The sequence below is a fragment of the Marmota monax genome, unplaced genomic scaffold, assembly GCF_021218885.2.
Source record: "Marmota monax isolate L192 unplaced genomic scaffold, Marmota_monax_Labrador192_F-V1.1 WCK01_AAM20220418_F8-fsc00111, whole genome shotgun sequence".
Taxonomy (NCBI): Eukaryota; Metazoa; Chordata; class Mammalia; order Rodentia; family Sciuridae; genus Marmota; species Marmota monax.
Genome location: NW_026695067.1, coordinates 2635552 through 2659766, shown reverse-complemented (window position 1 = coordinate 2659766; position 24215 = coordinate 2635552). Strand labels below are relative to the sequence as shown.

Sequence of the window (24215 nt, the reverse complement as noted above, 5' to 3'; positions counted from 1 at the left end):
GTCAGGTGGAGTAGGTAACCCGTATAAGCATTGGATGAGCAAATGGACCCACCTGAAGCAATGCCTAAGGCAGTTGACTATGGAATAGGAAATTGAGGGGAAATTGTGAAGCAGCTCTGAGTTCAAAGAGTTCTGCCCAGACCAAGGGCGCTGGGTGAGATAGCCCAGGTGGGCTGAGAAAGCTAAAAGACCCCAGCATCCCAGGAGCACTAGGGAGGTAAGCAGAGAACTAACAGAGGATGGGGTCCTAGAAGCTGAGAGGAGTTTTGTGAATGGAGAAGTCAGTGGCATCAAATGCTGATATGTCCTGTAAGTTGATAAACATCACCGAGTATGCAACATTGATTTTGGTGCAACGGATTCTCTTCTGACAGCTCTGAGAATATCAACTTGCTTAATTCTTACAACAAACATGCCTATGTAGGCATCCTCCTCCTTTCCCTAAAATGAGAATACTGAGGCACAGAGAGCACAGCCAGCTATTAAATGCTAGGGCTGCATTTTGAATCTAGGCTTTCAGGTTAGGGTCTGTGCTCTCAACCAGGATATGTGTCTTAATTAGCAATTTCTGATGCTATAACAATATCTAACTCTCGGTAGTTTATGAAGGAAATGGGTTTATTTTGTCTCATAGTTTTGGAGACTGGGCAGTCCAACATCAGGTGACCCCATCTGGTGAGAGTCTCACGCTGTGCCAACTCTTAGGAAGCAGAAGAACAAGTGCCTCTCTTGTCAACAACCCACTCCCTCAAGAGCAAGAACTCACTCCTAAGAGAAAAGCATTTCATATCTCTTAATGACCTAATCCCCTCTAAAGACCCTCCTACCAACACCACCACAATGGCAGTCTAATTTCAAGATGGGTTTTGGTGGGGACAAGTCATAGCAAATCTGCATCAGAGAAAGGGTGGCAGATAGGTCACTAATAACATGGGCAAGAGCAATTTTGGTGGCACTAAAATTCAGTGGCCACAATGCAATGAGAGAAAAAAAAATGAGCTGGAAGCACAAGGGTCAAGGCCAGAAGCCCAGCTGGGCTTCACTGCAACCATGTCACCTGGGAATGGGTAGCCAGCAGAACCTCAGTCAGGCTGCATTTTAAAGATACTGATGCTCAGGTGATTTGTGTGTACAGTGAAGTCAGAGAACCCATGGACAAGAGGATTCCTCCAGAAACTTTGGCTGAGGGAAGGCAAAATGACATGTTAATAGTTATTTATTTCAGAAGGGAAATGTGACCAGGTCTATCAGTTTATGATAGTGTTTTGCAAACCCAAAGCCATGTTAGAACCACCTGGGGTGTTTCTGAAAAAAATGAACAATTCTCAGAATTTCACCCCTAGAGAACCTAATGGACTTTGTGTAGTCCAGGTGATTTTAATAATGTGAGGGAGTGTCTGAAACCCAACAAAAAGAAGACACAAGGAGGACAGGATGGAGGTGTAGGTATAGGAATGACGAATGGACGGAGGCCTCCTAAGAGAAATGGGAAGGGATGGAATGAGGCTGAAGAAATGCAAAGAAGTTGTTTGGGGGAAGGAGGAGAAGCAGTGAGTAAAGCAGAGAAAGTAAGAATATAGATACTCAAAGGGAATCACACTTGAGACATCCGAAAGCCATAGTTGTTCTTTTCTTTGAATTTTTAATTAGGATATGTTTGGTGTAGCAAGAATGGTACTTCAAAACAAATCATATGACATTACTGGCTTCTCCTCCTTGGAGTATCTTCCCATCACACATGATTAGTAGACTTGGTGATCTGGCCTTGTTGATTTCCTTCTCTGCTCTCCATAACCTCCAGTATACCAAGCTCTTTGATGGTCCTTTTCCTACAATATAGTGGTTGTGTTCCTACCTCAGGACCTTTGCACTGGTTGTTTTCGTCTCTGGACTGTTCTTTCTTCAAATGATCATTTGGATTGCTTCCTCAATTCGTTCCAGCCACCTCCAATGCCCTCACCTCAGAGAGGACTTTCATTACTCGGACACCATGGTACACCCTTGTAATCCCAATGGCTTGGGAGGCTGAGGCAGAAGGATCATGAGTTCAAACACAGTCTCAGCAAAAGTGAAGTGCTAAGCAATTCAGTGAGACCCTGTCTCTGAAAAAAAAAAAATAGGGCTGGGGATGTGACTCTTCCTTTATCACTTTCTCATTTCTTTCTTCCTAATTGTTTTCTGTCACGACCCATCACATCATATACCTATTGGCCTATTTGTTTATTGTCTGCCTCCTCTACTAGAATGATAGCAAGAATTTGTCTTGCCCAATGTGCGATACTTCCACCTAGAACAGTGAGGCACAGGGATGGCACCTGTAGCAAGTTCCATGGGTGAATAAATAACTGCTGTTGCTGCTTCTGTTGCTATTTCTGTTTGGTGCAAGTGAATAGGACACCTAGGTGCATATGTATTGTTGAGTGCCTGCAGAAGGTCATGAGCCAGGGAAACTGCAGGAGAGTGAGATGATTAAGGACAAGTGAACAGGTGTCTAATTGAAGAAGGAGAGCAGGACTGTGATGGCAGAAAAGATGGAGAACAGGGGCAGTTCCAAGTGTGACTGAGAATGCACTTTCTGCATTTTAGATCACCTATTCTCTGTATGGTTCTAGGTAAACTTCTAAATCTTTCTAAACCACAATTACCCCATCAGTAAAAGGAGGCTGATAACGATAGTACCATCCATGGAAGGTTGTGGTGACAGTTGAATGAACAGAGGCTGCATACAGTAAGCACTCAGTCGGTGTTAACTGCTACGATTTATCCACGACTGGAATAAGTGTGAAATGCTGCAATGTATTTAAAAACAAAAACTTTGTAATTGTTGATCTTGGTCCAAAATGAACCACCCTGGATAGGTTACCTTGCCCATCTCTTCCTTGCCAACCCCATCACCAGTCTTTTCTCCTTTCTGGTGACTCTCCTGAGAGCCAGCCAACTGCCTGGTACAATTTGTGTTGATGTTCTGTACTTCTCCCACACAGTGCTGCCTAGATATTACCTGTCAGGAACTCTCTATGAGAGTAGAAAAAGCTAGGCTCCGACCTTCCTAGAGGAGACTGGGCTAGGTAAAAAGACAGCGCTCCGTGGGCTAGGAATCATTTATAAGGCTGGTGGAGTAAACGTGACTCAATAAGAGGAGAACGGCTTCCATCTACGAGAACCTCCTGAAAGAGCCATCTATATCCAAGGGCGGCCAGAGGCCAAGAAAAGGCGCTGAAGCTTCGGTTCCTTTAAGAGGCGTGGCCTCGCTGCAGCTTCCGCGGAAATGATTGGCTGAGAGGACTGTCCTTGGACTCTGGAGGTGGGCCTCGGTTGCCAGGGAATGGCCCTAGGGAACTGCCGCGGCTGCGCGGACTAGCGAGGTGCTTTCTGGGGCCCGGGCTGCGCGAAAGCGCGGGGGTCTGCGGGGAGAGCCGCGCAGGCCGAGCAGTTCCCAGCGGGGAGGCGCCGCCGCCATTGCCCCCTCGCTCGGTGAGCGCTGCCCCGCTCCCCGAGCCGGGCCTCCGCGGGCCTCCGGCCACCATGGGCCAGTGTGGCATCACCTCCTCCAAGACCGTGCTGGTCTTTCTCAACCTCATCTTCTGGGTGAGAGGGCCAGGCGGGCAGGGAAGGGCGCGGGGCTGGCTGCTCGGGCGGGGGAGGCTTCGGTGGAAGCGCCCGACGGGGGCCGGGGTGGGCCTGGACAGGAGCCATGGCGAGGCTGCGGCCGAGGCGCGGGCAGGGCCCGGCCTCCGGGGCCGTTTCGCTAGGTCGCTCCTCGGCCAGACCAAGGCCCGCGCGAGGAGAGCGGTGAAGGGAAGCCTTTGGGAGCTTCCCTCGGCCTCCACCCGGCGGCCTCCGCCTGGGGCCTGGGGCCGGCCTCCACCCGGCCTGCTGGCTTGGTGCCAGGGCTCCGCGTCTGGAGAGTGGGCCGAGCGCCCCCTCAAGCTTCTGGAGCAGCCTGCTGGACGGGGGGCTCTAGTTGCAGAGTGTTTCAAAACCTCAGGCCCGAAACAGGATACTCCTTAAAGGGTCAGGTTCCACTTCCTTTGTCAGGCCCCCAGCAGAGAGGGTGGCAGTCCCGGGGCAGGCCAGCAAAGGGTACAGATATGCGGGGACGCCACCGAGTCCCAAGCCGTGAATTTTGATGTGGAGCTCTTTGTGTATGGAGAACTGGTTGGCTGGTCACCAGCCCAGAGTCTTGAATCGGGGGTTCAAATTGAGAAGCCAAATATTACTTTGACCAAGAAAAATCTTTGTATTTGCTTTGGTCATGGGGTCGAAAACCCTTAGGTTATAAGCCTTGGTTAAATATGATTCAGATGTCACAAGATTTTGAAAACAATGAGTTCACTTTCATAAAAAGTGTCCTTTGAATTTCCTTCGACCTGCCCTCAGAGACAGGGGTATTTATAATTATCCCATCTTAGTTCTGGTCCTTATCTCACCGGGCACTTCTGTAATAATCTCCACCCACCAGTCCACTTGGACCTTGAACCCGGATAAATCCTTTTAAGCTTGCCTTCCATCACATTGCTTTATTTAAAAGCAACTCACAACAGCTTCAGCAGGTTTCAGCCTGTTTCTCCTCTGGTATTGAAACTGAAATTCTCAGTGAGGTCCAAAATCCCCTTTCCTCCCTTTCAGCTTTCTTATAAACACTTACTAGCCCTGGACAGTTTTCTCTGTCTGCAGTCCCCAGAAAAATACTTGAACATTCCCACTAATCATGCTTTATTTTGTTTTTTATTTTTTTTCAGTGCTGGGGATCAAATCCTGGAAGTTTTTTTTGCATGCTAGACAAGTGCTCTACCATTGAGCCACATCCCCAGTCCTATAACCATAGCTTTGAATGTCCTTTTCTTCATCTCCACTGGCCCCCAGTCAGCTCCTTCCTCCCACAAATATGCACACCTGTTCTGGAAAGAATCTTTACTCTTTATCCACAACAAAGAATGAAACCTTTCATATCCTAATTGTAGTAGCATAAAAAGTTAATGATAATAAGGCACTTTCTTTTTGGGGTATTTGTGGAAGAGTGAGGAAAAGAGTCCTGACAGGGAGATAGTACTTGTTCAAAATCACCCACACGGCATTGGGATTTCCATGATTTCTTCTTCTCTAATTAGAGCAGTGTTTGTTGAGTTAAAGGCCTTTTAAAAAAGAAACGTAATTTTCAGGGATTCCCCAAATGAGAAACACTTTGTTGGATAACAAGATACTTACAAAGAGGCAGAAACTTGGCTTGGTACCTTTTACAGTTGCTTGTGATTTTATGGGCATAACCTTGGTTTTGAAGCATGTGTATTTAGGCAAATTCTAAAGTATTCAAGCTCTCAGACTGGCAGTGTTAATGTGAAAAAACATTGGAAATACAGGAACCATTTCCTTTAATCAAATTTTTAGTTGCAATATAATATCGGTTAATTCCAAGTGATTGTTCATGAATCTTTGAAAATTATGTAAGTATATGTACTATTATTTATTCCATTGAAGAAGTTTATAGTATTGAACTTCCTTTGTTTGAGTTAGTAGGATAGTAAAACTTTTTGTGAGCTGTGATAAAGAAGTTAAGCAGACATACAAAGAAAAAAATGTGGCATAGTGCAGCATAACCAGTGAGGGAATAGTACTAGTTGTGTCTCCTGACAAATTATCAGTTTATGGACAAACTGCTGGAATCTGATACTGGTCGAAATATTTAATATTTGAGTGCCTACCACATACTAATTACCCTTAACTTTACATGGAATATTATCTGGCAGGGAATACTAGCATGCTTATTTTACAGATGAACACTTTCAGATTTACTCCACGGTGTGATAGAGCCTGTCGGTATTAAAACCCAGATTGTCCCATACTTTAGAACCTGCTGTGTTAGAGCAAGGTGTGATTTCAAAAGATTTAGAAAGGGGCCTGTGGTTGTAGCTAAGTGTTAGAGCATTCGCCTTACACATATATGGCATTGGGTTCTATCCTCAGCACCACATACAAATAAAATAAAAGTATTGAGTTCGCCTACAACTGAAAAAAATTAAAAAAAATATTTAGAAAAGGGAAGACTCTTGTTAGACTATGTTATAGGCACTTTCTCTAAAATATACTGATTTTAACATTGTTTAGAAACTGTACCAGCATTTAAGCTACACAATTTAACTTGTTTATTTAAAAAATGTTATGAATGAAGAAATACATTCAAAACATGTTAACTGGGTCTTCCTGGAAATTTGTAATGCATTCTTCAGTTCTAATAAGTATATTCTTGTTTAGTTCCCCCCCATTTGTATAAGTGGAAGAATAAATATTCCCCATAGAGGACATCAAAAGTTTAGGTTCCCTTGGTACCAGTGGTAGTGAAGTGTTAAGTTTAATGGCTTTGGAAAGATATTTATTTACTACCAGGGATTGAAGCCGGAAGTGCTTAACCACTGAGCCACATCCAACTCCCCGCCCCCCCATTATTTTGAGACATGGGTCTCACAGAGTTGCTTAGGGCTTCACTAAATTCCTGAGGCTGGCTTTGAATTTACCATCTTCCTGCTTCAGCCTCCTGAGCCACTGGGATTATCACCTCGCCCAGCTATTAAACCTTATAGTTTGGTATCTTGGTTCCCTTGGCAGTACAGTGAATGAACTGTGATATTAGATAAGTACAAAAATACTAAGGTGCTGCAGTCTGGCTGGGCACAAAATAACCGAGCCACCACACAAGCCTTGTAGATTCAAACAGCAACTCTTTATTCCCGAACTCTCACCGGCACTCTACACGCACGTTCTGGGAAAAATCACTCCCTCCACCGGGCTCTGCGTACCAATTCTCTCAGAACCCCGCGAGAACCCCCCTATTCCAGCAGGATCCACCCTAAACCCGGACCCACCCTAATCCCTGAGCAGGGTCACCTTTCAACCCAAAAATGCCATGCGTCATTCCTACTTGGCTATGGCTCTCAGCATCTCCCCCCTTCTGTTTAAATAAACAACAAGCAATGTGGCTTAGGGACCGTGCCTGTTAGGTTGTCCAATTCAACATATGGTTCTTACCCGTCATTGGATGAGCTGACCTCTGGGCGTCAGCCTCCTGTCTTAGGTTGGTACCACTGCAATTGGATCATACCCGTCACTGACTACCGGTCCAGCATACAGCCATACTTGTGGATAGGCCTATGCACCAGTGGGGGCGGGTGAGGTTCTTTGCCTCACCTCTGTTGGCCCCCAAATTTGGCCTTGGTGCCAGTGGGGGGGTGAGGTTCTTTGCCTCACCTCTGTTGGCCCCCAAATTTTAGACCATCACTAGCAGAAGGGAGGAGGATACAGAAATGCCAGGACACCAGGCCAATTGACGGCTCCTTTGGAAAAATTGTATCACCAGTGACACCATCAGCAAAGATAGGCCAGCACTACCACAATTCGCTGCATCAACAGATAGTTCACAATGCATACAAGTGATACATAGTCCAGGCAAGTTCTGCAAGCAGTTCAAAGCGGAAGAATCTATCAATATGTCCATTTCCTCCCAAAGAAAATCGACTCCTTGATTGAGCATTACTTGTTGAGTTATTATACATTGATGCATCAGTTTATACAGTTTACTGTGATAGCTATCAAAGAAGCTGTAGTTTGGTTTTATCTTTGTCTTCACCGGCACTGGGATGAAGATAGGAATTCTGGCAATGATGGCTAAAAAAAAATATGTAACATTCCAACAGGTACTAAGGAAACAATTTTCTGAACAATTTACATTATCCTGAACAGAATTATTAAATATAATGAAAAGGAAAGGTGAAAGTAAACAAACAGATCTGTTAACCTCCTTATTTGTACACATATTAAAACAATCCTCAACAGCTGTTTACCCAATTTAAATTAAACCATTAAAATCATGTGAATAAAAAAAATTCGGATCCATTTTTTCATGAGCACTCCTCACTAAGGCTCTGACTGACAAAATTGTTCATGTTGATTTGGTGTACATAGTTTTGGATGGTACAGTTTTTAAGAAGGGTCTTGTGCAAAGGTGCAAACTAAAAGGGGAAACAGTCATTTCTAAAATTCTGAAAATTCTGTCTTAACAAAAAGAGTTCCTCATCAAATTCCAGAATATTAGAGTTTGTAGCTTGAAAGAAATTGAACAACTAAAAGAATATACCAACTTGAATCTCCCTCTCTCTCTCTCTCTCTTTTTTTTTTTTTTTTTTTGAATACCATAAATTCAACCCAGTGCCTCTCATATCCTAGGCAAGCTATTACTGAGATACCCCCAACCCTTTTAATTTTATTTTGAGACAGGGTCTTGCCAAATTGCTCAGACTGGCCTCCGATTTGAAACCCTCCTGCTTCAGCCTCCTGAGTTCCTAGGAATCTTTGCTTTTATGGAAGGATATAGCTTTAAATATAAGTGTATCAGTGCTGGTCGTGTAAACATTTATTAAAGGAGGTTAGGAGTGTTTGGAGTAAATAGCTAAATTTATAAGACAGGTGTAACAAATAGTCATTAGTCTATTCTATAATGTGCACCTTTGTACCAAGATCTTCCAGGATTTTTATTTTGGTAGGCCATGTGATATAATCCAAGAAACCTCAGCTAAAACAAGTTTATATCAGTGCTTTCTAATATCATGTTTTTATTCTGGTAAATTAATTTTTTGAGTATTTAATCAAGTCCTGTATTATGCAAATTACCTTTACTTTTTCTACCCTAATAGAAAAAAAAAAACAGTTGGATAATATTTATTTTGCACATATTTATCATAGGCATGACAAACTGTTAAAGAAATTTTTTCCATGCTTGTAGAATTTATAATATTTAGGCTGATGTTTCCATCTATTATGAGAGATGATAATAATACAAAACACCTATGTAGTGGGGAGCAGTACCATCAGAAAGAAACAACTTCAGAATGTGGACCTTCACTAATCAACCTTTACTCATGAGAAATGTTCACCTTATATGTGCAAATCATTTTTGAAAGTCCTGTATAACCTTTAAAATTTACTCTGCCTTAAGTAACTCACCAAACTTCCCTCTGTATCTACATATAATTGAGGAAGAATGCTTTGTTAAACAAATATAAAACATTTGAGCACTTACTTTGTGCTTATGTTGTAGATGTAATGGTGAAAAAGACAATAAAGATTCCTGTTCCTATAGAACTTTAAAGTGAAGCAAGACAATTAAAAATGAAAAAGAAAAATAGCAAATAGTGATGTGGTATGCAAAGAGAGATAATGGGATAATGATTGATTGACTGCTCTAAATTGGCAGAGAAGGCTTCTCTTGGAAGATAAAATTTAATCTGGAGTATAAGGAGGAGCCAGTTGGGGGGTAAATTGGAGGAGGTAGGGAGGTTTCAGGATTGAGTGAACAGGCTATAGGCCATAATGCAAGGATATTCTTGGCATATTCAGATTACCAAGAGAAGTCTCATGCCCTCATCTTTTGTTTAAAATATTATAATAAAAGTTTTTTTTTCCCCAAGTATTGTTACCCGTCTTGTACGTACATTGTTTTCTAGCATCTCCTACACTTTTAAGTTGGTAGTCTGATACTCTTACATCCTAGAAGTTGTTTTTCTGTCTTCTGTATTTCTCCTATTTTGTATGACTGTTCTGACAAAGATTGTATCATTGGAACACACCTTCAGCCAACAATTTTTTTTTTTTTAGTAATTGTTTTTCAGTTCCGTAGAAGAAAAGCTAACTTTGTCAGGAAGCAAGTCATGGTACATATAGGAAATGTATTTTTTTAATATTTATTTTTTAGTTTTAGGTGGACACAGTATCTTTATTTTCCATTTATGTGGTTCTGAGGATTGAACCCAATTTTGTTATAATATTTTGATGACAAACCCTATTATAAACCTTGTGCATGCTAGGTGAGCACTCTACCACTGAGCCACAACCCCAGCCCAGAAATGTATTTCTTAATTTGTCTTTGACAGTAAAAAAAAATTAATGTTTCCAGTCTTACTACACTCTTAGTCATCTGTCTACTGACCAATTGCCTTGTGAACCCTGAGTAATCATTTAGAACTTGGAATCAGTGGTTGCAGTTTAAGGAACAGGATGTTTATTAGCCTTCTAGGAATTTATCATTCTTTAAGGTAGTTTAATGAATTTTATCCCATAAAATCCAATCCAAGTTAGGATCTTAGGTTGCAGAATATTTCATAAAGTATACCCTAATGATCATTCACTTCATAAATGGTTGCTGAAGATCTACTGTACCCATTAATGAGAAATACAGAGAGTAAAAAGACACAATCCCTGATGTCTGACAGCTAATGGGAATAGGAGAAGACTCTTAATTAATTTAATTTCTAGGTATACCTCCTCCCACCCCCAAATATCCATGGATAGTCTCAGATCTTCCTTTAAAAATATTATCATTTCTTCCTCCTCTTCACCCCTTTTCTTTTTGTGGCTTGGCAGAGTCAAGAGATGAGAAAAATTATTTGCATTTATATGTTTGTTTTTAATCTAAAAGGAGTCAGTAGTAAATGTTGACATACAGTATTTTACATTGTTGCTGCTACTGATTAAACACATAACCCAGACATAGACAAAAATCTACTATTATAGAGCTTAGGCACTCTAGGCTCCTACAGTAACTGACTCTAATTTTTAGAATAGAATGGGGTAACAGAGAGTCTCAAATAAAATTCATGTTTTAATTCCATGCTTTTCAGATGACCCTTGAAGCCCCGTGTGTCTGAAAATAGCCAGTTTCCTTGCTGTTAACAATAATTTGACTATGGCAATTGGTTGATCTCCAAATTCATTGCCATCTGAACTGGGATAGGTTTAAATTGGATTAAATAGAACAACTTGTTAATCTGGATAAACAATAATTTTAAAAAACCATATAAGGAAAAGGTGAAAATAGGGCAGAATTGAGGTTTATGGGCTTAGGAATATCATCAGTAATACCGTAAAGGATTAAAATATTTCTTATTTAATTGTAATGGTAATAATGACAGTTATGTTGATGGCAGAAGTGATTTATTAAAGCTTTACACTCAAAGTAGGATTTTTAAAATATGTATGGTGATGTTTATGAAAAAAAGACTGTACTGAAAGAATCTGAATTGTCAGATAATCAGAAAACATCTATAAAACAAGTCAAAGTCAAACCTAAGAAAAGTGATAATTGGGAGAGATTGTTCCTAAAATATTTGGAATCAAAGAGATGTCTATTTTATGTTGGTAATTAAGGACAGATCTAGGAATTCATCTATTTGGGGAAAAATCAATTTTAAATGTAATTTAGGATAATTTTCTGATTATGTAAGTTATATATTTAGGAAGATGCTAAAAAGTATTTTTTAAGAAACCAATATCCACATAATTCTACCATTCAGGACAACCAAATTAACGTTTTGGTTTGCTTATAAAATGTCTTTGTGATATATGTGTTTTTCCATTAAATTGCAGTAAACGTTATGAAGTTATGCTTTAATAAAATACTTCAGAACTACAATGCAAGCATTCCTCTGACTAGGACTTTTTCTTTTAACTATTACACAATTTTGTTGTAATATTTTGATGACAAACCTATGTACAAATCTTTGCTTCCTTCTGACTTATTTACTTAAGGATGATTCCTAGAAGTGGAATTAGAAGGTATAAAAGTATAAATGCTCAGTATGAGGCTGATATGTGTTATTTCCCCAAAAAATACCTTCACAATGTCTTTGAATACTGCTAGGCTTTATTAATGACCAATTTGTTAAGTAGAAAATAAGATTTTAATAACTGCAGAAGCTCTTGGTAAGAGTAGCTTTAATTTCCAAAAGTCTTTGGAATGGTCTTTTTTTTTCCCCCTCTTAAAAGTCATTAAGAGAATAAATGAGGTATGTAGGCAGTGGACTTAGTAAAGGAGTTATGGTGTTTAGTGACATGAGTTATTTTATCAGAATTAAATCAGAGTTGAAACAAGATAAGACTGGATTAGACAATATTGAATTAATTTAATATTTTATAATATTAAAGTAGATTAAAATATTTAAATGATATTAAAAGAGTAACAGTAACATGAGGGTAAATGCACTGCATAGAATTTCTGATAATTCCTTGGAGAGGAGAAGAGGGGTATATAAAAAAACTAATGTGACTATACAGAAAACTCATTTCAGAAAGCTGAGAGCCACATGTGGTGGTGCATGCCTATAATCCAAGCCACTTGGGATATTGAAGCAGGAGGATAGCAAGTTCAATACCAGACTCAGCAAATTTGCGAGACCCTGTGTGAAAATTTAAAGTTTTAAAATGACTGGGGATGTAGCTCAGTAGTGACCTGGATTCAATACTCATTAAAAAAATATATTTAAAAAAATTAAGGATGTGTATATATGATTGATTTTTGTTGAGTCCTCTCTTGAAAATCTGCTTTTTTAAAAGTCTAGAGTACACAGCAGTTTTTGCTTGATCTCAACTATTTTTTTCCCTCCCAAATTTGAATCACTTCTGCTTTAACAATTGATTGTTTTGAGGCAAAATCCCTGCAAAGGAGCAGATCACGCAGGCAGGCAAGAACTTGTCAGGCACTGTGCTTTCAGGTGAAGTCCAAATGGTTCCTGGTCTTTACCTTGTCCTGATCTTTGCCGGTTCTAAACGTGATCATCCTAGTCTCCTATATACCATTGCAAGAAAATCACTTCTGTTTTTCTTTGCTTCATCTTTACCCAAATGTTCTATATATGCTTCCACCTTCACATTTTTTAATTTCCATATAGATAACACTTGACAACAGAACTATTTTATCTTTCAGCTTGTAACAAGTCTATTTCTTTTTAATATTGCCACATTCCAATGGCAAGTTTCACTGTGCTTGATGAAAATTAAGGAACTCATTAATTTTGTGGATTGCAGCATTTCATCAGCTCATCTGTTTTTTTTTTTTGTTTGTTTTGTTTTTTGTTTTTGTAGAAGATTTGAATTAATCCGCAGAAAACTAGTCTCTAAACATCAAAACAGTCTAATATAGAATGGAAGTTCTTACTTTAAGAGATTTTACATTTGTGTATATGTAGAAAAAGGATAAAATGAAGTATGATACTTTTGAAATTCATAAAAATAGCCAAAGCGAGCACAATAGCTTTATTTTTAAGAGGAACGGCTTGGTGTCATGGAAAAGCACTGGCTCTCCTAAAGTTTTAAAATTCCGTGACTTAAAGCATAGGTATATTAAAAGGTTAAAAAAGTGATTTTTTTTTTACATCTATAACTTCAGACCACAGCCTTTCCCTTAAATTTCTTTTCACTTCTTTGTAAAAAGCATGAATATTTTTAGTATACTGTCCTTGTACAAATCCTCCTTATAGGCTCAGATTCTCTCAGCAGTGACTAAAGCAGTTCAGCTGCTTCCAAGTTCTACATTTCATCTCCTATTGCACTGCCCTACCCCCACCCCCTTCTTTGCAGCTGCTTTTGTTGGCAAAGCCGAGATCCTTTGATAGATTCCAATCCCATCACAGACCTTCAAAAGGAGGATTTAACCAAGCTCACCTGTTAACTCGCTTTTCTAATGTCACAAGTCCTACATTGAAAATCTGACTGACTACAAAGTCCTTGTACACAGTAGTTAGGAATTATTTATAACATCCCCTGCATTGACGATACAAATTGCTTTTCCCCTGTTCTTTTGGATGTTTTTCATACAAGTGGTTGGATGTCTTTAAGGCAATTGCTTATACCTGGTTTTAGTCTTCAGCTGTTGGGACACCTACCCTGCATTTTCAAAATAACTGGTGTTATAAAATAAGAAATATTTCATGAATATTATACAACTGAAGATACAAGATACCATACACAGATATCATTAAAAGAAAATTTTGAAGTTGTCTTCAGTTTGGGAAAACATATCCTCTATTTTCAACTTCTGTTGCATTTATATATAGATTCTCATCAGCAATCAGTATAGTTTCCATTTTGGTATATGCACCTGGTACATTGCTTCCTGTTATATGTTGCCAAAATAGTCTGTTATGTTCTCATCTCTACTATGTAAATTGAATGTTGACTTGTTTGCAGTCTGGGAAAAGAAAATGCTCTAGAGTCGGTTTCACAAGAATAGACAGCTTTACAAATGGTACCTCCTACTAGCCTTCCATTGCATTTGTTATAAATCTGATTTTTATCAGTTGTTAATTTTTTTCCTACCTCTTTGTAGTCTCAGTTTCAAACGAGTGACCCATTCTGGGTAGAAGGAGCAGCACAGGAAACATTTCACTTGACCCATGGCTAAGCAGCACTTAAGTATAAGTCTTGCAGTTCTTCAGTGTCCTACGATTCAAATTAATCATTAACACTTGACAACAGAACTATTTTATCTTTCAGCTTGTAACAAGTCTTTTTCTTTTTAATATTGCCACATTCCAATGGCAAGTTTCACTGTGCTTGATGAAAATTAAGGAACTTCGTAATTTTGTGGATTGCCTTCAGTTTAGGAAAACATATCAATATATATGGAGGATAAAACTGGAGGATGTATGTAATCAATACATATTGATTACATATATCCTCCAGTTTTATCTTTTTTCATTCAGATTCATGTAAGTTAAAACTTCATTTACTATCTGGGTGCAGTGGCCCACACCTGTAGTCCCAGCTACTCAGAGGGCTGAGGCAGGAGGATTGTTTGAGACCCTTGTCTCAAAAAAAAACTTCATTTACTAGAAGCCCAGAAGTGGAATTCATTTTAATTTCAAGCCTTTTAAGAAATAAATATTTCCTTTGAATAAGAAAAGCTAAGAATCTAAAGGATAGATGATTAGTGAAAATAGAGTGGGTAGAGTTTGATAAATTCCTTTTTAGGAGGGCTGATTTATTCCAGCAAAATGTTATGTGTATATATGTGTATATGTGAATGTATAGCATAAATATATAGTATTTTATTAAAAGGGCATTTGTTACAGAGTCCATATACTTCTGTAATAAAGATACCCAAACTATTGACCTGTTGCTTCTCTTTTCCCTTTCTGTGCTCACCTTCATCCCAGAGTAACATGCTACAAGAGCAAATATGTCAATGAACTGAGTACCTTTGAACAGTCCATAAGTACCATTATAAACTAATGTGTGCCAGATGTAATGGCCATTAGTATTCAGTAAGCTGGATGAAGTTGCCAAATCATGTTTAAATAGTGAATTAAAACCAAACATTGGACTGAAGAGAAAGCACATACAAACCAAAGCTTACTATAGAGATAGGATGGTGATTTCAAGAGAAGAGATAAATGCAGTGTACTCAGTGAATTTTGACTGATACCTATTATGTGCCAAGCACTGTTCTAGCTGACAAGTGGTAATACAGGGCTGAAAGACAGGTAGACACAATTTGTGCCCAGAAGGACTTGTTGCAACATGTATAACTATACTTGAAACAGTTGTAATAAATGCTTTGGTAGAGCTATGTACAGGCAATACTTGAATGGACAAAGGGCATTTAATTCAGCCTGAAACTGTCAAGAATGGCTTCCACAAGAAAGAGGTGAATTGAGGCTGCGTCATAATAAGTAAGAGAGCATTCTAGAGACAACAGAAGAGGTAAAGAAGTGAAAGGATATATGCCCTGAGGGTTAAAAGAACAGACAGACTACTTAGGTCATCTCACTTATTTGCCTCATCCTTATTTTAATCACATTTATGCCTTGATCTGGTTTGTATTTTAACAAAAATAACCCTAGTAATACAAAGAACATATTATTAATGGGGAAGGAGAGTCGTCAAGATTTAGGTAAACAGGGATAAGACCCACATTAAGACAAATACACAGTGGTTAAAGTTGAGGTATTCAAGTAATGTGTTAGGAGTAAACTTGAAGGAGTTTGGTGATTGCTGGGATATAGAGGTGGGCCAAGAACAGAGTATAAGGTAACTGTCAGGTGTTCAAACAAAAAAATGTGGCGTTTGATGCCTTTTGTTCTGTGAGGGATGTAGGGAGAAATTAATGGTACGGGCAAGAAGACAGGATTTGAGACAGGTTGAGGGTGAGTTGTCTATGGCACTTCCAAATGGAAATGTGTGGGTACAAGATGATAGGTTACATCATGAGCTAGAGAATGAGTGAAGAGCTGGACACCATGGTGCATGCCAGTAATCCCAGTCACTCTGGAGGCTAAAGCAGGAGGTAGCAAGTTTAAGGCCAGCCTGAGCAACTTAGTGAGACCCTGTCTCAAAAAAAAAAAAGACTGGGGTGCAGCTGAGTGCCTCTGAGTTTGATCCCTAGTATCTTCCCCACCCCCCAATGTATGAAGAAGACAGCAGAAGATAATATCCAGGAGTTCCCAAATATTTCAGAATCTGGAAAGAAAAGTCCATGAAAAGAATGAGAAAGTAAGCAGCTAGGGAAGTAGGAAGAAAATCCGCAATGGGGCCCCTTGGAATCCAGAGGAGGACAAATAATTTTTCAAAAATTTCTTCCATTCTTCTCATTTAAAACATTTATATATATTTGATTTTTAAGCTGCCCAACTTTACATAAATGGAATATGTTTCAGATGCAACAGTGATTCTAATGGCCTAGTATAAGAAAGTGTATTGATGATACCCAGGCTTACTGAGTCCCACAGACTTAAGAAATGAACAGATTTTAGGTTCAGAGGAGTGAATGGTATCTCTACAACTGTGGGAGCCGTTTTTAGTTTGAAGATGGTTTATATATTAAAATTTTTAAATTTAATTTTTAAAAAATAATAAAATAATTCTGTTCCTCTGAGAGTTAAACAAATAATCTCATTAGAACAAAGACTTGGCCTGACACTGCATTTGCTTTCATGTATAAGCAAGTGACATTGGTGTGTCAGCACAGAGTTGGTACTCAGTGATAGAAAAATTGATGGTGATAGAGGGGAATTTGTGTAAAACTCTGCAGTAACAGCTAAAACACATTGGGCACTCACTTTCCCCTTGGATCCTGTAACTTTGTTATTCCAAGTGTGTTAGACCCAGCAGCAGCACCTGGGAACTTGCTAGACCTGCAGGCCCACCCCCAGACCTCCTGAACCAGAATCTGCAGTTTAATAAGGTCCTCATGTGATTCCTATTCACATTAAAGTTTGAGAAGCACCATTCTAAGGCCTAAGTAGTGCTTTAGCGACTGTGTGCTCTGGCTTTTTACCATTTCAGTCTTTAGAACAGCAAGTTTTATTGGAAGTGGGTATTGTACTTACAGGTTTGGTATTCTCTTTTCCCAAGAGGGTGGATAGAGAGATCAGATGTGTAGATTTCTGGAGTCAGTTTGCCTGCTTTCAAATCCTACTTCTGTCATTTATGCCTAATCTCTCCATTTGTGGAGTGCAATTATGGTGAGCAAAGGTGTATTACCTCCACCACCTCATCTATCTCCACTGGACATATAGTTGAGGTACAGATAAACCTTTGGGGTGGCTGGGTATACACATATGTGTGTACTTGTCATCAGTGCTATTTGCTTTATGCATTCTTGGTCCTAGCTGAACCATCAATTGTTAAAAATTTAGGTGATGTTTGGAAAATTTTGCGTCTTTATCTAGTAAAGAAATGTTTTTTTAAAAATGGATCATAAGAGATGTTTCAGCTTCATTGAAAAAAGTCTACAAGTAGATAAATTTAAGAGTGAAGGGAACTCTCATTAAATTATATCCTACTAAGGAATAGTAGAAAAATTTTACTGGGAGGGCTTACAGACCATTGCTGTGACCTTGTTTCCTACAGGGGGCAGCAGGCATTTTATGCTATGTGGGAGCCTATGTCTTCATCACTTATGACGACTATGACCACTTCTTTGAAGATGTGTACACTCTCATACCTGCTGTAGTGATCATAGCAGTAGGAGCCCTGCTTTTCATCATTGGGCTAATTGGCTGCTGTGCCACAATCCGGGAAAGTCGTTGCGGACTTGCCACAGTAAGTTAACACTTCACTAACTACATGTGTCATCAGAGCATGCAGGAGTATTTCATCTCCGTTAACTCTCTTGAATTGAGCTTGAAACTGAGCTTGACTCTTCTAATTGGAACAGAATTAGCACTTGTCTTAAACTTCTAGCTGTTGTCTCTGATAATTGCTTTCTGTCAAGAGACTATTTAGAACTACTTTGTACTTAATTTTTGACAATGTCTCCTTACAGTTTGTCATCATCCTGCTCTTGGTTTTCGTCACAGAAGTTGTTGTAGTGGTTTTGGGATACGTTTACAGAGCAAAGGTATGTTGTCTGCTGTGATTCATGCTTTAAAAGGTGATTTAAATTTTTTTTTTCCAAGAAGTAGTCATTTTATCAGAGTTAACATCTTCTTCTGCCTTATTTCAGTTAAGATAATGCTTTAAATATCTAAAGTTAATTAGAAATTATTTTTATATCATGATATCTATATACAGAGTATAAAGTTTTGATTACATTTAATTTTCTTTAAATTATCACCTAATTCGGCAAGATGCAGTGGTGGTGCACACCTGTAATGCCAGCTGTGCAGGAGGCTGAGGCAGAAGGGTCACAAATTTGAGAGGTCAAAGGCCATTTTGGGCAGTTTAGCAAGACCCTGTCTCAAAATATGAAAAGGAGTGGAATGTAGCTCAGTAGTACTGAGTTCCCCTGGGTTCAAGGCCCAACACACACACACACACACACACACACACACACACACACACACACAAATCTTACAGCAAGTTACAAATGAATAGTTGATCAGCTGACAAGTTTATTACTATTTCCTTAGCCCAGAGAGTCCCTGTGTTTTGAATGGCAGGGTTGTAATACATTTTCTGTTTTCTGAGTATCTCATTTTTCATTGCCTCTTTTTAAGAATCCCTTGGGTCTGGACATAGAAGATATTTTGAGTGTGGTCCTACCTTTTAAGCTCTTCCTGAAGAACACAGGGTCTTGCCTTTTAGAACACTAAGACAACTGTTGTCAGCACTCCTTCTTGCCCCTGTCTTCTCTTAGTCATTCCCTTTGTTTCCCGTTTTGCTGTTTTTGCTTTCTACTAACAGTACCACTTAAGACTACATAAGCTACTTTAGTTAATTTTGATATAATTTTAGAGCCATGGTGTAATAGAATCATTCTTACTGTCATTTACAGTTTTAAGTCAAAGACATGATATGTCAAGTTGATATTTAAACCATTGATACCTAAGAAAGGTACTAAGCAACTGTAACAAGAAAAAAAAAATCACAATGAATCATGTCCCTATGATCTAATTATTAGTCTTGTCACATCATAGTTATAATTACAAAATAGGTGTAAACAATTTAGAAAGGGGTTAAGAAATTCTGGTACAAAAAAACTATTAAATGACACTTACCTGCCACTGTTGTAATTGTCAGCAGGTAAGTGTCATTTAATAGTTTTTTTGTACCAGAATTTCTTTACCCCTTTCTAAATTGTACCCATCTCCTCTTTGACATACATTGGACAGCAGCTTTTTCATAAAGTACCATTCCTGAGGACTGAAATTTTTTTTTTTTTTTTTTTACTTCTTGATTACTTATGTGCGTTTGGCTCAGCCAGGTCTGAACATTGAGTAAGTAAAATAGAAATAATGTTGGTATTTGTCCTAGAAATATCTTACAGAGGCTTCAAAGTTGGTTTTTGCCTCCTTTGCATTGATCTGGGGGTATAACTTGGGTAGAATGCTTGCCTAGCAGGCATAAGGTCCTGAGTTCAATCCCTAGGACCACCAAAATTTAAAAAAAAAAAAGGAAAGCATGTATTTATAGAAAATCAATCACTTTCTCCTTGAACGGACTGTTAGAGTTATTAGCTTGCCATCTTTCACAGTCTTTGAATGCTTTTAATCTATGTATTGTGATATTTTTGAACCTTTTCCTTCCAATTAAAATCTATGTGGAGGCAGGAAGGAGAAAACTTGTTCTTTCAAGAAATTTATGGAGAGCTATGACAGTTTACAAACGTGCCATTTAGGTATTTTAGTGAAACCTTGACTAATGGTACCTTTAACATTATCTTTGAGGGACTGAATTCTTTGTTTTAATTCAGGTGGAAAATGAGGTTGACCGCCGCATTCAGAAAGTTTATAAAACCTACAATGGAACCAATCCTGATGCTGCTAGCAGGGCTATTGATTATGTACAGAGACAGGTGAGCTTTCTTGAGGCAAATTTGTTTTTGAGGACCACTCACTAATGGGTTAGCATTAAACTACTTCTGCAACTACTGTGTAAATTGGCCATGTATATTCCCACCCATGATTAACCACCCAATGTATTCAATCTTTTTCTTTGACCTTCACCCTTGAAAAGTTTACTCCACTGCCATCTAGTCAAAGCCAGCAAAAAGCATCTTAAACTCTATAGTAATCTGACTTCCCCCACCCCCCTGCCAAAATAGACAGGTGATGATGGAAGAGAAGTATATATCACAGGGAGATGGAAAGACTAAGTATGTCTTCAGAAAACAAGATCAGAAAAGATAACAGGGCTAGGGTTATGGCTCAGTGGTAGAGTGCTTGCCTAGTATATGTGAGGCACTGGATTCAATTCTCAGTATCATGCATAAATAAATAAAATTAAGGTCCATCTACAACTAAAAAAAAATTTTAAAAAAGATAACAGACAAAACTATAAAATAGTAAGATTTTAATACCTATAACCCTGCCTCAAAAATTATCAGCTTTTTAATCAATCTTATCTACACATATTTTATGCTTTATTATCTTAAATCACAACATTTCAGAACAAAAATGACCAGTAATACAAATTATATCTCAATAATAACCCTAAATGTTAATGGCTTAAACTCACCAATCAAAAGACATAGGCTGGTAGATTGGATTTTTAAAAAAGACCCAACAATATGCTGCCTTCAAGAGATTCGTCTCATAGAAAAAGATGCCCACAGACTGAAGGTGAAAGGTTGGGATAAAATATACCACTCATATGATCTATGTAAGCAAGCAGGGGTTTCCATCCTCATATCAGATAAAGTAGACTTCAAGCCAAAGCTAATCAAAAGGGATAAACATGGACATTTCATACTGCTTAAGGGAACCATATATCAACAAGACAAAACAGTTATAAATATATATGCTCCAAACAGAGGAGCATCTATGTTCATCATCAAACTCTTCTCAAGTTCAAGAGTCAAATAGATCACAGCACAATAATTCTGGGTGACTTTAATACACCTCTTTCACCACTAGATAGATCTTCCAAATAAAGCTAAACAAAGAAACTAAAGAACTCAATAGTACAATCAATAACTTAGACTTAACTGATATATATGGTATATTATCCATCAATGAGCGAATACACTTTTTTCTGAGCAGCACATGGATCCTTCTCTAAAATAGACCATGTGTTATGCCACAGAGCAAATTTTAGCAAATATGAAAAAGTAGAGATTCTACCCTGCATTCTGTCAGACCACAATGGAATGAAATTAGAAATCAATGATAAAATAAATAAAAGCTACTCCAGCACCTGGAGACTAAATAATATACTATTGAATGAACAAAGGATTGCAAAAGATATCAAGGAAGAGATTAAAACATTCTCAGAGGTAAATGAGAACACTGATACAATATATTGAAATCTCAGGGACACTATGAAGGCAATTCTGAGAGGAAAGTTCATTGCATGTTCATTCCTTTAAAGAAGAAAAAGTTAACAAATAAATTACCTAACATCACATCTCAAAGCCCTAGAAAGAAGAACAAATCAACCCCAAAAGCAGTACAAGACAGAAAATAATTAAAATCAGAGCTGAAAGCCATGAAATTGAAACAAAAGAAACAATTGAAAAAAATTGACAAAACAGAAAGTTGGCTCTTTGAAAAAATAAATAAAATTGGTAAATCATTAGCCATGCTAATGAAGAGAAGGAGAGAGAAAACGCAAATTACTAACATCTGATGAAAAAGGAAATATTACGATGAACACTACAGAAATACAGGATAATTAGAAATTATTTTGAAAATTTGTACTCCAATAAAATAGAAAATATTGAAGGCATCAACAAATTTCTAGAGGCATATGATATGCCCAAACTAAATCAGGATGATATACACAATTTAAAACAGTAATTTCAAGCAAGGAAATAGAGGATGCTGTCAGAAGCCTACCAACCAAGAAAATGCCAGGACCAGATGGATACAAAACTGAGTTCCACAGTCCTTTAAAGAAGAACTAACACCAATACTTCTCAAACTAGTTTATGAAATAGAAAAAGAGGGAACACTTCCAAACATATTTATGAGTCCAGTATCACCCTGATTCCCAAACGAGACAAAGACACATCAAAGAAAAGAAACTTCAGACCAACATCTCTAATGAATATAGATGCAAAAATTCTCAATTCTCAGAATTCTCAAAAATTAAAATTAAAATTCTCAAAAATTAAAATTAAAGGGATATGGGTAGGAAAAGAAGAACTCAAATTATCACAATTTGCAGACGCTATGATTCTATACCTAGAAGACCCAAAACATTCCACCCGAAATCTCCTAGAATAAATGAATTCAGCAAAGTAGCTGGATATAAAATCAACACCCATAAATCAAAGACATTTCTGTACAACAATAACAAATCCTCTAAAAGAAAAACTAGGAAAACCACCCCATTTACAATAGCCTCAAAAAATAAAATTCTTGGGGGGCTGGGGTTGTGGCTCAGTAGCAGAGCGCTTGCCTCCACACGTGAGGCACTGGGTTCTATCCTCAGCACCACATAAAAATAAGTAAATATAATAAAGATATTTTTTAAAAAATAAATAAAATACTTGGGAATAAACTTAACAAAAGAGGTGAAAGACCCCTACAATGAAAACTACACATGCTAAAGAAAGAAAAAAAAATCTTAGAAGATAGAAAGATCTACCTTGTTCTTGGACACTTTGTTTTTTAAAATAATATTTAGAACCAGATATTTAATGTATAAGAAGAAGATTTTTCCTTAGCTAGATAATACCCTTTATAGACAATGTGCTTTTCATGTGGAGGTTTTGGGGCTACTAGCCATGTGTGACTAGCATGCCAAATTAAACATTCAGTTCATGAGGCTGAGGACGTAGCTCAGTGTTAGAGCACTTGCCTAGCATATTCAATGCCCAGGGTTTGATCCACAGCAGCATGCAAAAATAAATAAATAAATAGTTTTTAGTTCTTCAGTCACTCTAGCCACACTTTAAGTGCTTTAAGCTTCGTGGCTAGTATAACCGTGTTGGACTATGCAGCCATAACATTTCTCATGTTGCAAAAATTCTCCTGGACATCAATGGCCTAGAGTAGTTTATTTTAAAGCTCCGTAGTGCATGGAAGTCTTAAAGCTCAACCCTGGGATATGTGTATTGTAAGGATATGTGTATTAATATGTGTATTCTCTTTTCTTCTAGTTGCACTGTTGTGGAATTCATAACTACTCAGACTGGGAAAATACAGATTGGTTCAAAGAAACCAAAAACCAGAGTGTCCCTCTTAGCTGCTGCAGAGAGACTGCTAGTAGCTGCAATGGCAGCCTGGCCAATCCCTCCGACCTCTATGCTGAGGTGAGTCCAGGACTAGAGTCCAGCCTGATAACCTCTTTTCTACTGCCTTATTACACTACCTGAAACTTCTTTTCTATCCCCTTTTTGCTTTCTTTAATATAATTTTGTTTTATAGTAAATCATTTTTAATGTGTTATCTTTTATTTTAATTTTGTGTTTATAAGTTGCTCTATTCATGTAATGTTTTTTCCTTCTTTAGTTTCTTTCATTTCTGCCAGTGAGTAGTAGTAGTAATCTGTGACTCTGCAACTCTCCTTTTTAAAAAGATTCCTAATGAGAATGACTGTGTATATTACAGGGATGTGAGGCTCTAGTTGTGAAGAAGCTACAAGAAATCATGATGCATGTTATCTGGGCAGCACTGGCCTTTGCAGCAATTCAGGTAAGCAGAGGAGAACATGAGTTGTTACCAGGGTTAGCTGCTTCTCTGAAGTCGGCCCTGTGTGGTTTTAATTCCTAAGTCGAGTGAATCTGTGTATATAGGTAACCTAGAAGTGATTGCAGTACCAGCCACAAGTTTCCAACCTTTTTTTTTTTTTCTAGACATAAGACCAGAATGGTCTAAAGAAACCAGAGATCTGTTGGCAAAGGATTACATGTAAAGGAACTTTGCCCTATTTTTTTGCCTTTATTAGTGAGTTGATAAAAACAGTTGTCATAGTGTATTCCTGGGAAATATTTAATAGAACTTCGTAGAATTTTAAAAAATCATTGCTTTATTTCAATTTGAAAATGGAAAGCTATATTTCAATCT

General features: G+C 38.2%; 1 protein-coding gene across 1 annotated transcript in view; it reads left to right on the top strand.

Annotated features, from left to right (window-relative positions):
* Positions 1 to 3346: 3346 nt before the first annotated feature.
* Positions 3347 to 24215, top strand: part of Tspan3 (tetraspanin 3) — a 28094-nt gene continuing 7225 nt past the window's right edge. Inside the window, exons 1-6 of the mRNA XM_046428087.2 lie at positions 3347 to 3588; positions 17674 to 17865; positions 18089 to 18163; positions 19958 to 20059; positions 23309 to 23461; positions 23760 to 23843. Of these exons, the coding sequence (XP_046284043.1) occupies positions 3526 to 3588; positions 17674 to 17865; positions 18089 to 18163; positions 19958 to 20059; positions 23309 to 23461; positions 23760 to 23843 (669 nt within the window). The 5' untranslated portion in view covers positions 3347 to 3525. The remainder of the gene's footprint in view (positions 3589 to 17673; positions 17866 to 18088; positions 18164 to 19957; positions 20060 to 23308; positions 23462 to 23759; positions 23844 to 24215) is intronic.